The sequence below is a fragment of the Podarcis liolepis genome (genome assembly GCF_965112155.1).
Source record: "Podarcis liolepis genome assembly, chromosome: 8".
NCBI classification, from domain to species: domain Eukaryota; kingdom Metazoa; phylum Chordata; class Lepidosauria; order Squamata; family Lacertidae; genus Podarcis; species Podarcis liolepis.
The window spans coordinates 48,128,344-48,142,042 of record NC_139560.1 but is presented as its reverse complement, the minus strand read 5'-3'; the positions used below and the strand labels follow the sequence as shown (position 1 = coordinate 48,142,042).

The 13,699-nt window shown below is 40.0% G+C and overlaps 1 protein-coding gene across 1 annotated transcript in view; it reads left to right on the top strand.

Annotated features, from left to right (window-relative positions):
- The window catches only part of LAMA1 (laminin subunit alpha 1), a 91,726-nt gene that overhangs the window by 18,674 nt on the left and 59,353 nt on the right, over positions 1-13,699 (top strand). Inside the window, exons 3-11 of the mRNA XM_083518441.1 lie at positions 196-308; positions 2,042-2,284; positions 4,516-4,695; positions 6,995-7,084; positions 9,196-9,313; positions 10,622-10,800; positions 11,138-11,243; positions 12,065-12,225; positions 12,891-13,031. Coding sequence (XP_083374567.1) covers positions 196-308; positions 2,042-2,284; positions 4,516-4,695; positions 6,995-7,084; positions 9,196-9,313; positions 10,622-10,800; positions 11,138-11,243; positions 12,065-12,225; positions 12,891-13,031 — 1,331 coding nt within the window. The remainder of the gene's footprint in view (positions 1-195; positions 309-2,041; positions 2,285-4,515; positions 4,696-6,994; positions 7,085-9,195; positions 9,314-10,621; positions 10,801-11,137; positions 11,244-12,064; positions 12,226-12,890; positions 13,032-13,699) is intronic.

Here is a 13,699-nt window from a genome sequence, read left to right as displayed (position 1 = left end):
AAAAGAAGAACACCAGAAACCCACTTTCAAAGATCTGACTCACATATCAGGGAAAACTGGCTCATAGCCACCATGGGCTCATAGTATATGACCTGTGTACTTTACTCGTAAGATCGTAATCATGATAACCGAAAACAGCAAAAGTGGAGGGGGAAGAGGGGAAACGTGATCTTAATTTGTTTTTGCTTATTTTAGAACAACACCCTATCTCAAATGCTATAGATGGTACTAATAACTGGTGGCAAAGTCCTAGCATTCAGAACGGAAGAGAATACCATTGGATAACCATAACTCTGGATTTAAGACAGGCAAGTAAAAATTGTATAAATGTAGCTTTGGTGTGTTGCATGATCAAAGAATTCCTACTTATCGTTGGTTTATAGAAAGTACAGTGGAGAGAGGTTAAGGGAGGGTTCTCCTTGGTAGACTGGGAGTTTAGGTTTTTGGTTTTTTAAAAAAACTCCAAAATGGTTGTCTGTCTTTCTTACACTTACTAATGCATTACTTAATGACGGATACTCAGACACAGAACTTAAAAGCACGGACTATGCCTGGAAAGAGCGGAGGAAAGGTGTTGGTAAGTCCCTACTGCTGCACCAGAACAAGGGGTGGATCTTGCTCACTGTGACCGTATAAGTGCATTTGACTGTTGGACTTACTGCACATTTCCATCAGATGTCAAAGAGATAAATAATTACCTGACATTCAGAAGACATCTTAAGGCAGCCCTGTTCAGGGAAGTTTTTAATATGTAACGCTGTACTGTTTTTAACACTGATTGGGAGCCGCCCAGAGTGGCTGGGGAAACTCAGCCAGATGGGCGGGGTATAAATAATAAATTATTATTATTATTATTTCACATCAGAGCATAGGTTGTACTGGTGTATGCACTGGAATTTCCCTTGCTCCCTTCCCCACACCCCATCTGATCTGTAGGATACCCACCCCTCTGGAGTAAATTTTGGGGGTGCATGGGGACATCAGGGGAGAGGAGAGGAATGGTACCGGAGAGTGAGAGGGGTTGGTCACACCGCCCCCTCTCGCTCTCCAAGCTTCAGCGAAAGCCTGCCTTCGCCCCATAGGACGCACACAGATTTCCCCTTCATTTTTGGAGGGGAAAAGGTGCGTCCTATAGGGCGAAAAATACGGTAAGTCCTGTTTGCAGAAGTGGAAGTCTGATGTACAGGCAGGATGCCACAATAGGGATATCACTCTAAATGAGTATTTGGATGATTCCTTGTTTATTACAGTGACTTTTGCTGGAAAAACAATAATTATGATAATACTCACAATTTGTATTCTAACAGGACCGATAGTTGTCCTAAATCCATATGAATCATTTCTTTGATAAGGGCAGGTTGCAGCTGGAAATGAGTTCTACAGAGTATTTGTGTGGATCTCATTAGGTCTTGTGGTTGAAGTTAGGTTCAGAACCGGTTTTTCTAGTAATTACATGAAGCTCTCTTTCCTACAGTGCTTGGAGGAAATTTTTGTGATTTGAGGGATGAAGCTGAATGTTGCTTATGCCCTTAGTACATTTTTTAAAAATCTAAATCTTCATAATATTTTGGGTCATCGGGATTTCTTTTTTTCAGCCTGAAGGAAACATCTTGGCAAGCTTTCCTGAGGCTAATAGAAACTAAAAGCGCATTCTTGAGGGACCGTTTATTGTGCAACTTTCTGTATTATGTTATATGTAGCAAGATGCTTTGCATGTACACGTCCTGTTTTAATGCTTGCCCATGACATGCCTTGTCCTAATGTATGAACTTCTGAAATTACAGAAATTTGAACTTTGTGAACTCTTGTGCAAAGGCCAAATAGGAAATAGCATTTGAAGTTGGGGTTGTATTTATTTAATTAAAGTGTAGACTATGGAAATTGAGCTGAAAGCAATTTCCATTGCAAACAAGAGCATTAAAAATTTGAGAAATAATTATAGATGTTAGATAGTTGAAACCTGGGTTTTGAGCTACTCTGAAAAACTATATTTTCATAGGTTAGTACTAAGTCTTGCATCCCCCCCTTACATTTCTTGCAGGTCTTTCAAGTTGCCTATGTGATCATCAAAGCTGCTAACGCTCCCCGACCTGGAAACTGGATTTTGGAACGTTCTCTGGATGGGACTGATTTCAAGCCATGGCAGTACTATGCAGTTAGTGATACTGAGTGCCTAGTAAGATACAACATAACACCAAGGCTTGGGCCTCCTACATATAAGAGAGATGATGAAGTAATCTGCACTTCTTATTATTCTAAGCTAGTCCCACTTGAACATGGAGAGGTAGGTTTTCTTTTTGTTTGTTCAGATGCCTCTTATTCTTGGACATGGGGGTAGTAAAACCACTCTGCTCTTATGTTTAGTTTGATAGTAATAGGCTTCTTCAGACGCTTGTCTTCTCTCCCCTCCATCAAGATTTATTCGGCATTATTAGCAGCTGCCGCAGGTTTTGTTTCTGAAGATCAGAGTCTTCCCAATTTTTCAAAAAATACTTTTCACTTTGGGGAGGCTCATTGTTGATCTCACTCCAGGAAGAGAGGTGAAGCAGCTTCTGAACAGGAAGCCCACTCTTATCTTTGATGCTGCAGTTTGTATTTATAAAAACTTTGCACCTCTTAACACATCTTCAGTGGTGAATTGTTGAGAGTTCCTGTTATCTTGTGTAAACTTGTGCTCTGGTTTTTTTTTAATGCTTTTCTTAAGGATCACCTGATACTCGATCATAAAATTAAAAATGCTGTCTAAATAGCTCTGTGTAGCTTGAGCTCTGAAGGAGGACTTGGCATTGTTTCAAAGAGAGAGCCTAATTAAAAGAGCTATGTATTGTGCAGGTCAACAGTTGATTGTTCTTTCTTTAAAGCAAGCTCTGTTCATAGTGGTTCTGTAGTATAGATCAGAGAGCCAGGCCAGCAACATCAGGAAATGAGGCTCTAAAATCTGTGACTAGTTCACTGTGAATGTCTGCCTTTATGCGTTGACCTTATAAAAATAGCTACTAAGAGAAGAATTCCAAATTCTTTCTTAGACTGAAAGCTGTCAGAGTTCTGAATGTGTTTGGGACTAAAATGCTACCAACGTTATCTTTTTTATATGTTACTTTAACACTTTAGGCTAAATGTGCATATACAGTCATACCTCATGTTACGGACGCTTCAGGTTACATGTTTTCGGGTTACAGACTGCTGGAAACCTGGAAGTACCGGAATGGGTTACTTCTGGGTTTCGCTGCTCGTGCATGCGCAGAAGCGCTAAATCGCGCTTCACGCATGTGCAGAAGCACCAAATCGTACCTGTGCAGACGCGGCGCTTCAGAATGCAAACGCTGCGGGTTGTGGACGTGCCTCCGTTACGAATTACGTCCGCAACCCAAATTTCCACTGTATAAGCAAGTATGTCATGTGATTTTTAATGGGATGTGTAAAACAACATTCGTAGCAGAAGCATAATCTGAAATTAATTTGGGTACTTTAGTTCAGATTCCAGGATGTTTAGCTTAGCCCTTGTCTCCTTCTCTGAAGGGGGTGAAATCTGTTGATTGAAGCCTAAGCGTGTATTCAACTAAGATTTGTTCAGAATAGATCTGTGGAAATTAACTAATGATTAAGTTAAGTTAGTTAATTTATTATTGTCGGTCTCCTCTGAGTGAAACTTAGTTGAAAATCATCCTAAGATTGCTAAGTATTTTAGATTGTCTGAATCCAATTCTAAATAGACTTACTAAGGAGTAAATTGCATTTATTTCAGTAGTAAATTACAAGTCAACATGTTTGAGTTCTTCGAACATTTCACAGGAGATGCTAAGCAATTTTCTGAAGCCTAAGTACAAAAATATATTTTTATTGTATAGTAAAAATAAAATAGAAACAAGTTTAATTCAAATATAACCAGAGGTGACTGCATTAGATTCCAAAGATCTGGGGTGACCAAGGGCTGCCCCACTATATTGTGCTTGAGAATACATTGAAGACTGTGGGACAGCCTTTGTTCTTCCTGTGTATCTTTTTATTCTCTAGATTTTCTTCCTCTAGCTCATCTAGTTGGGTATATAATGCATTGCATGGGAATCAAAACTAGCATTGAAGCATTGGTATGAAAGTTCATAAAATGCTGAGGGCAAGTACATTCCTGCTTCCCCAGTGAGTGTTTCATTCTGCATCCCTATGCCAGTGTTTTAGCTGCAGGCCTGCTTTCCTTTGCCCTCGTCCTGCAGAAGCCCATTAATAAATGCGCTCTCAGCATTTAATCTGTGGACTGGAAAGCGATTTCTGTGAGATGTGAGTTATAAAGTAATTCATTCAACACGCTTAATGAGGACAGCAGTGAGCAGGGACGGCACAACAGTGTATTGAGCCTGGTAACTACTTCACAGACATGCCCAGCTTGTATTGTGGTGTTGTGGCGGAGGCAACAGTGGGATGGGTGCGGAGGTTGATTTTAAACTTTCACTCAGAAGGTATTTTGAAATGTTGACGTGTTATTTACAGGCTTATACAGAAACCATTATTTCTTTTTAGATCCATACATCGTTGATCAATGGTAGACCTAGTGCTGATGACCCTTCACCGACATTATTGGAGTTTACTTCTGCACGGTACATCCGGCTTCGATTACAACGTATAAGAAACCTTAATGCGGACCTCATGACCCTTAGCCACCATGATCCTAAAGATCTTGATCCTATTGTTACCAGAAGGGTAAGATGCTTTCTTCTGGGTTTTAACCAACCATATGAATTGGATATGTGTTATATCTGGGTGATTTTCAACATCTAGTTCTACTCAAAGTAGACCCATTGAAATTGGTAAATGTACTTAAGTGGTCTGTTCCAAATATGTCTTGATGAAAGATTGAAACCGATTGTGGGACTGAAGTCACATGCTAATTTTATAAAGCAGCATTCTCTCATAGGCACTATGCCGTTTGAATGCATCCCAAAGTGCGGCAGGTTCAGATGAAGCCCCTCGTGTGTTAAAAGCATGTAGGCTAGTCACATCCACCCTCCACATTTGCCCGCTATTTGTCCACCAGCAGTAAGAAGATGCCCAATGAGTGTAAAATTTGTCCATGTGACGGGGATTTCTGGGGCATGAACCTGGTTTGTTATACAGGGTGAGTCCTTTAAAAGAGGCCCCTGGATCCAGAGTACACATGTTCTACGGGGCCTCTTTTAAAAGACTCACCCTGTACTAGTTAGTTAATCAGTGTTAAAGCAGAGTTCCCCATTTCATATGTAACGGGGAATTGCATTAAAACAAATCAGGCTCTCCATGTTGAAAGCGGTCTCCAAATGGAAGAGGAGTGTGCAGCCTTAGTGATCATTTCTGGCTTCTTGATCCATGGCTTGTGAAGCTGGAGGCGTATGTCCAAAGTACTTAGTACTTAGAGATGTGAAGGCTGGGAGAGGGAACCCAGAAACATTGGGGATGGTGAGGATTGGAAACACGCAGCCCCCACATTCTTACAGTTCTTTTCCTATTTGGTTCCTAAAAACTGAAAAACCAAACACAACACAATTCCCCTCAATTTATTTTCTGTTCCCCCCCCCCATCAAACTCCAAGAACACCCTTCTTGTTTAATACCTTTCATATGGTACTTGTCTTGTATGCTAAAGAAAGATTGCATGATACAGTTCAAACAATACCTAGTTGTAGATATTATTATTAGCACATGAGAACTATTGTTATTTGACGCTATAACCAATGTAATGTATAAGTTCAACACAAGCTTGACAGATGACATAAATCTACATTTGAACGCATGGTTTGCCTCATCGAGGGAATCAAGGCATGTCAGTGCTACATTTGCTAAGCAATTCTCCCTAATTATTAGTTTAACTTAGCTCTTCTGAAAATAGCTAAAATGAATGTTGTCTATTCTCAGAAAAAGCCTCTGGACCAAATTGATCTCATTAGCATTCTCACAGATGAGTGAGTTTTTCAAAAACTTTCTTTGGTTGTTACATCAGTATACCTGAAGCCAAAATTAGTTCTGAGTTGAATGAGTAATTTATGCTTCAAATAATTTACATTCATGCAGAGTTTTACTTTACTTGTAGTAGATTATGACATATAGCATAAGAATTGTGGGGCTGCAAGAAAATTAATAAATTCTGAGGATATATTCATGAAGAGTTGAAAAAATGTTTAAAACTTCTATAGAAAAGAAGCCAAAGGTTGTAACAGGAAAAGATATCCCGCAAGATAAGAAAAGACTATTTTTATATGTGACGGCCACAGCCAGACTAGTACTTGCAAAAAATTGGAAAGGGGAAACCATCCCCACTAAAGAGGATTGGATAAATAAATTATGTGATTTTATAGAATTGGCAAAGTTAACAGCAGCCATAAGATAACAAACAAATCAAAAATTAAGAATGGAATGGCAATGCTTCGAGGACTACATGAAAAAACACTGTTCTAAGGATAACATGTTGATATGCATAGACTAAGTATGTAATGGCGAAATAGATGAAATTAATATTAGGAATATTAGAGATAATATATAAAAGAAGCAATGTAAATAAGAAAATATAAAGAATGTCGAGTATTGGTGGAAGGAAGTCACATGGGGTAATAGTAATTTGCTTTATTTTGTATGTAGGGTGGAATGTTATAATGGTGTTTGATGTTGTATTTTTTCTTTCTTTTTTCCTTTATTTTCGTATTTGAATAACATTAATAATAATTTTTTTTTTAAAAAAAAAGAATTGTAATGCTAGCAAAAAGAGAAAACCTGATCTGCTGCTGCTGCTGCTGCTGCTGCTGCTGCTGCTGCTCCTCTTTGTGTGTGTGTGTGTGTGTGTGTGTGTGTCAGGGAGAGGGAGAGAAAGAAATACCTGTTCATTTACGTTTCCATGAATAAGTCCTGACTAGTATAAACTTCACCTGAACTGAAAGATTTGTTTGGTTTTTTTAAAAAATAGAACTTTGGCACTTCTTGTTTCAAATACTAAAAGGAAACTGATTTTATAAATCAAACTTTGCTTTATTTAGTACTACTATTCAATAAAGGACATCTCTGTTGGAGGGATGTGCATTTGCTATGGCCATGCTCGGAGCTGTCCTTTGGATCAAGTCACAAAGGTATGTTTGTTTGCTTGTGTCACCCCCTCTGCAAACATGCATCCATCTCAAGAAAAACAAATTTCTGAATACCGCTAAAATGTTGCAGAAGCCAGTTGTTAATGTTACAGAATTACGTCTTGGTTCATTACTTTGTTGCTCAGTATTTAGTGAAATTATAAATGCCTGGGTCATCTGCCCTCACTTCAAGCCCTTTCAGCCATACTGGAAAGATGTGTATTACACTGCATAGGTTTTTGAAGTAGTGCAGCCTATGTGGCACAGGTGTTAAACTGACTGCGCGAGGAAGGCTTACAGGATTATTAGAACTATACTTCCAATGGATCCTTTTAGGAATGCATAGGGATATAGAAATAAAGAAACTATGTTCCAGGATGTGTATACCTTATCAAAACTCTTGTTCTTTTGCAAGTCTTCCTTGCTCATTCTTTCAGCTATTTCCATATGCAGTGGTACCTCAGGTTACAGATGTTTCAGGTTACAGACGCTTCAGGTTACAGACTCCGCTAACCCAGAAATAGTACCTTGGGTTAAGAACTTTGCTTCAGGATGAGAACATAAATCGGGCGCGGCGGCAGCTGAAGGCCCCATTAGCTAAAGTCGTGCTTCAGGTTAAGAACAGTTTCAGGTTAAGAACGGACCTCCGGAACGAGTTAAGTTCTTAACCAGAGGTACCACTGTACACACTTGAACACATTCATTCATTCATTCACACACAGCTAACCTTTAATATACAAGTGTGTGTGTGTGTGTGCACACGCACCTATACGATCAGCAGGAGGAATGTTGCAAACACTATAGCTTCATACAGTCTCTACAAACTTGAATAACTTCTCACCCACCAAAACTTCTTAGAGGTTTTTCTCTACCTCCACTTATATACTTCAGTTACGATCATGACTGTGTGCACAGCAGCAGTGTTATCATATTCCATTTCAGCTTCCCTCTAGGGTAGGTATTGGTTTCATTGTTAAACTGCTGTTGCTATCAGGACATTTATCTTAATGCTCCATTGAAACCTCCTACATTGTAGCTTAAGCCCATCACATCTAGTTGTTCCCTTTGGGGCAGCCGAGAACAGGTCTCTGTTCTTTGTGACAGCACTTCATGTACTTAAAGAGTTCTTCTCTTTAGCAACTTGCTCATCCGGAAGTAATATTTCTACATTTCCCATATAAAATACTTCCTTCTCCCAGAATTTCAAGTATAGTGGTGTTGTTGCTTTTAACAGTAAATTCTGAAATTGCACACGTGCACTCCAGCAGGCACACATACTCTGCCTTGTTTTCTTAAATATATTGAAGAAGAGGTGAAGAATAACCCCAAGGTTGTGACACAGGGCATTGATCTCCTTCCCCTCATGGTTTTCTGTAAGCCAAGCAGTCATTTTATCTCAGGTGATCTCCCGCCAAGTATTCAAAGCCCCAGAATGCCTTCCTGGGAAGCAGGACATATCTGACAAACTGACAGTGGCTCTCATTGGCCAGAAAAAGCCAGGAGCTCTTTAAAACCTGGACTTTCATTGGAGTTTTGTCCCTCCCAGGTGGCTGGCATAGCAAATAGGCATTCCCCCCTTTCTCCTAATCTTCCGTCCCATCTAGCAACAGCAGCAGGGCTGTGGATGCAGTGATGGCTGTGCTGCTTCATTAAGCCCTACTGCTGCTGGTCAAAGGTTTGGATTGCCCCTTAAACAAACAAGTAATAAGGGAAGGGAAGAGTCAGAGGTACGCTCCCTGAACTCCTGACAATACAGAAATCCATACTTAAATATTGCAGGGCCTTGTGAATGCTTGTCAGTCATCCACCAGCAACTCCCACTGCTCTCTCTCTCTATTTTAAAATAATTTACCCATCACTCTGCCCCTTTCCCTTCTGTCTCCTTTTACCACTTTTTACACTGTAGTTTCCCTGAACTACATTGCTTCCTACAGGTTGAATGGGTTTCTGCTGCTCTTCCAAGGTAGATTTTTATACCATGGCAAGAAGGTCCTATACAAACCTGTAGGATGCTCTAAATGTTTAAAAGCTAGTTCTAAGATCTCAGGTAAAGAGGGATTTTTGTTTCCAAGGCATTAGGTAATAGAGCTGTGTTATAATCTGATTTTATTTAGAAGCTTCAGTGCCAGTGTGAGCACAATACTTGCGGTGAGAGCTGTAATGAGTGTTGCCCTGGCTACCACCAGGCCCCGTGGAGACCAGGAACCATTTCCGCTGGCAACAAATGTGAGAGTACGTAGCACTAAAATGATGCTTCTCTATACACTTGCCTTAACATTGGCTAGGTATGTAATCCAGCCACCACTGAAGCCTGTGGAATGGCCAAGTAGGTGAACCTGCCTTAATTAAAAATATATATATATGATGTACTTGTGTTTCTAATATTAGCACTACAGGGACTGTTAGATCTGCACTAGGCTTGTGATGCTAGGAGTTTGCAGATCTGCCATGACTATTTTTGGTTGTAAATTGCAAGTTTATTTCACCCCACCACTTTTTAGCATTATCAGCCATAATGGCACTTGCTTTCAAATAGTATGTCTTTGTAAGATCTTAATTGATCTCTGTGTCCCTGATTCAGGGACCCCTAATGAGCACATGGTGCCCCCTAATATGCACACACAACTAGATGCATGATGGGTTGCCTTGTTTTCTGATGTGACAGCAGTGGTATATATTGGTTCCTCTTCACATATGGGAACTATGTAAGCTGTTAGTAATGGTTTCATTAATGCTTGTTTTAATGTGCACGTGTGCAATATGAATAGGGCACCTTAGGGCTGGAAGCTGAATGTGGGCTTCAGGTCTCTTTATCTGGCCCCCAGGGCTCTTATTTGGGCCATGATACCCATCACAGTTAGCCACACTCCTCACTTCCCTGTGCTCTGCATCCCCACTAGTGGTTTTTTCCCCTGGCTGCAAAGCATTCTTGAACTGTGCTTGCTTGGCTAGAGGATGAACAGCTGTGACCGCACCCCCTTCTGCTATGTGGCCCTTAGAAGGTTGTCCATGAATGAATGTGGCCCTCGAGCTGAAAAAGGTTCCTTGCCCTTGCTGTACAGCATTAACTTTAGCAAGTATCACCTGACTATTTAATATCTTCAGCTTGTGCTGCAGAAATATACTCCGAACTACATTTAGTAATTGCAGGGAATCAGATGCTCCAGTACTAGTAGTTCATTTTGAAGAACTCTGCAGGACTTCCTGGGCTTTAAAATGTAGAGTCACAAGAAAATTAGTAACCATGTTTTATTCATGCTTTACTTTTTCAACAATGAGAGAAGTTTAGAAAGCAAGGAGGAAGAAGCCAGAATACTATTAGTAATTATGTACTTTAATAAATGGTGAAACTTTTAGATCAGTGTGAACTGCATAACACAGTTTTTAAAAAGCCAGTTCTGTATATATTAGCTGCTACATGCACAGTAAGAAGCCATATAGTACAGAAAACATTCAGGGTTTTTTTCCTACTGTTTATATGTTTAGCCATGCTTTGTTTTTTTTAAAAAATGGAAAGTGAATTTCTTTCTTTCTTTGTAGGATGCAACTGTCATAACAAAGCAGAAGATTGTTATTATGATCAGAGTGTGGCAGATCAGAAAAGAAGTTTAAACATTCACGGCCAGTTCAAAGGTGGCGGAGTGTGTATAAACTGCACTCAACACACCACTGGAATAAACTGTGACATGTGTACTGACGGTTACTATAGGCCACATAAAGTAAGAGGCTTTTATGAACATACTGTATGTTCTGTTGCTTTGAACTGTGCTAAAAAACAGCACTTATTTCTTTCAGCCCATTTCTGTTGATTTTTGCAATACCGTGTGATTTTAAAAAGCCATAACGATGGGAAGGTTATTAGCAGAAAAATGGCAGAGTATACTGAGGTTGTATCCCTGCAAGTCCTATAAAATTGTTTGTTGTAACTCTTAATATGTTGCTGTAGCTGTTGGTCATATTATATAATTATATCATCATTATCCTCAGACAGCAATAATTATGCACGCTCACCAGCATCTTATTATTAACGTGAACAAAAATATTAACTTCTTTTAGGTGTCTCCCTTTGATGATAACCCTTGCTTTCCCTGTGAATGTGATATATTTGGGTCACTTGGTTTTGACTGTGTTAAGGATGATGATCATGCTGACCCACAACGTGGTAAGTGACTGGAAAATACATTTTCTCTAAAAACTAGTCCAGCTAATATTTTTTGTAACTGGGAATTGTATGTGAGGAAACACTGGCAATAAGGACCAGTTCAAACATGTTTAGATTTTTGCCTGGATTGTAGTTACATGCATTTAGAATGGGATTTATTAGCAATTTCAGCTGGAGATTTGGCAAATCCCATAGGATATGCAGGTAATGATTGGTGGTGGATTTTTTTTAAAAAGGGAACCTGTTATGACATGAGACAAGTGTGAGGTAGGATGAAGACCAGGACTGAGGAAATTGGGACCAGGAATTCAGGCTTGATGCCACTAACTGCTAACTGAGGATTTGTGCCCGTGTAACTGCTTCTGCTAGTGCAAGGCAAGGCAGAATTTTCACCAATTCTCCCTACCAATTGCAGTGCTCTATGGCATATCCTGTCTTGCACTAGAAGGCCCTGCAAACCCGAAGAAAAGTTCTTTGGGAGCACAGGGTTGGAGAGATTGGGGGGGGGGGGAGGAAATCAGCTCCCCTGCCTTAAGGAAGCACTTCCAGTAGCACAAAGCATAACTGGAACAACCCTTAATAATTAGGCCACTATTCGGTTCCCAGAAAGACTTGCCCATGGCTCACTTATATCGCAGAAAAAGGTTGCTGAGCTTCAACTTTTCCCAGACTTCTTGCACTTGCTGGTACTATAGCACACTGCATAAGGCTTCTTTCACCATAGGACAAGAATCGTGGTTCTAATGCTTAGGGAGCAAAAAATGATATGTATCTGCATGTGATAAGTCTTCCTCTTTTTCATCCTTTTCTCTTTTTTCAAGGTGTTCAGCCTGGTCAGTGTCACTGCAAGGAAGGTTACGCAGGAGAGAAGTGTGATCGCTGTGCCTTCGGCTACAAAGGTTATCCAAGCTGCATGCGTTGCAACTGTAGCCTGGTTGGTAGCATTAATGATGACCCATGCACAGAACCTTGCCTTTGTAAAGTAAGCGTACTACTGGTTTTCAGTTTGATTTGGTGTGAACTTTGGAGTGGGATTTGTAAATTAATTTAATAAGGAAAACATTTCTGTTAGTGGTAAAGATCACATCCTGTGTGTAGCAATTAACTGCGGCTTAGGCAAAAATCTCTCTGGGGTGGGGATTTGAGTTATGATTCATAGTATATCTTTCACAAATTTCAGGGAGGCACTGCATGTCAAATGGTGTGAGAGAGCTAGTAAATGCAGTTGAGGGTGGAGAAGGGTGGCTACAATGAACAACAGACAATTAAATCAAGGACAGCAACTTATTTAGCATTGAGGATGGCATTGGAAATGTTTGCGGATCACTTTTACACAACTATCAAAGTGGAAGGTCTTGATGCTTACTTTTCCTCACATTCAGTGGGAACTGATCTTCTTTGGATTAACCCCAAACTTATAAGCCATATGGAACTTCATATTGCCAATCCTAAATTAACAGGCTTAATTTTACTTGTATATGTCAAAATAAGAAATTTGTCGGATGAAGGTTAAAAATAATGATGAAATGCATTAGTACTAATTCTAGGACCATCAATCAATCATTATGCCAGGATTACTTCTAACCTCTAGTGTATGCTGGTTATTATTGTGATGATAACAGAACAAATATTGCATGTATTTCACAGGAAAATGTTGAAGGAGAAAACTGTGACCGTTGCATGCCAGGATTCTATAATCTCCAAGAAAGAAATCCCCAGGGCTGCACTGAATGTTTCTGTTTTGGGGTTTCTGATGTCTGTGAAAGCCTTCCATGGCCCATCAGTCAGGTATGATCTTGCTAATGTTCCATGTCCAAACACCTCATTAGTTTTTCTCAGGCAGCCCCATAAATGTGCTTCAAGGCTATTGTTTGGTGGCAGAGCACATGCTCTACATGCAGACAGTGCCAGGTCCAATTTTCCAGGCAGGTCTGGAAAAGACTCCTGGCTGAAACCTTGGATTTCTGCTTCCAATTATAGTAGAAAATACTGAGCAAGACTTCCTGTCTATCTTCTTTCATGATAGACAGCCCATCTCCATCTAATTTCACATAAGCAGGCCGTACCAAGTAATAAAGTTAAGAGTGTAGTAGTAGTAGTGGTAGTAGTAATTTTTAGCTATTGTTAGTAGTTATTAATAGTAGTTAAAATTAGTAGCAGTTGTTGTTGTTGTTGTTGTTGTTGTTGTTATTTCTTTAACCCCACTTAACTGACTGGGTTGCCCCAGCCACTAAGGGTGGCTTCCAAGAAAATATAGAGGAACACAACAAAACATCAAAGATTAAGAGCTTCCATAAACATGGCTGCCTTCAGATGTCTACAAAAAGTCATATGGTTGCTTATCTCTTTGACATCTGGGAGGGTGTATCACAGGGCAGGCGCAGCTACTGAGAAAGCCTGGTTTCTTGTAATATCACTTCTTGCAGTGAGGAAACTGCCAGAAGGCCCTTGAATCT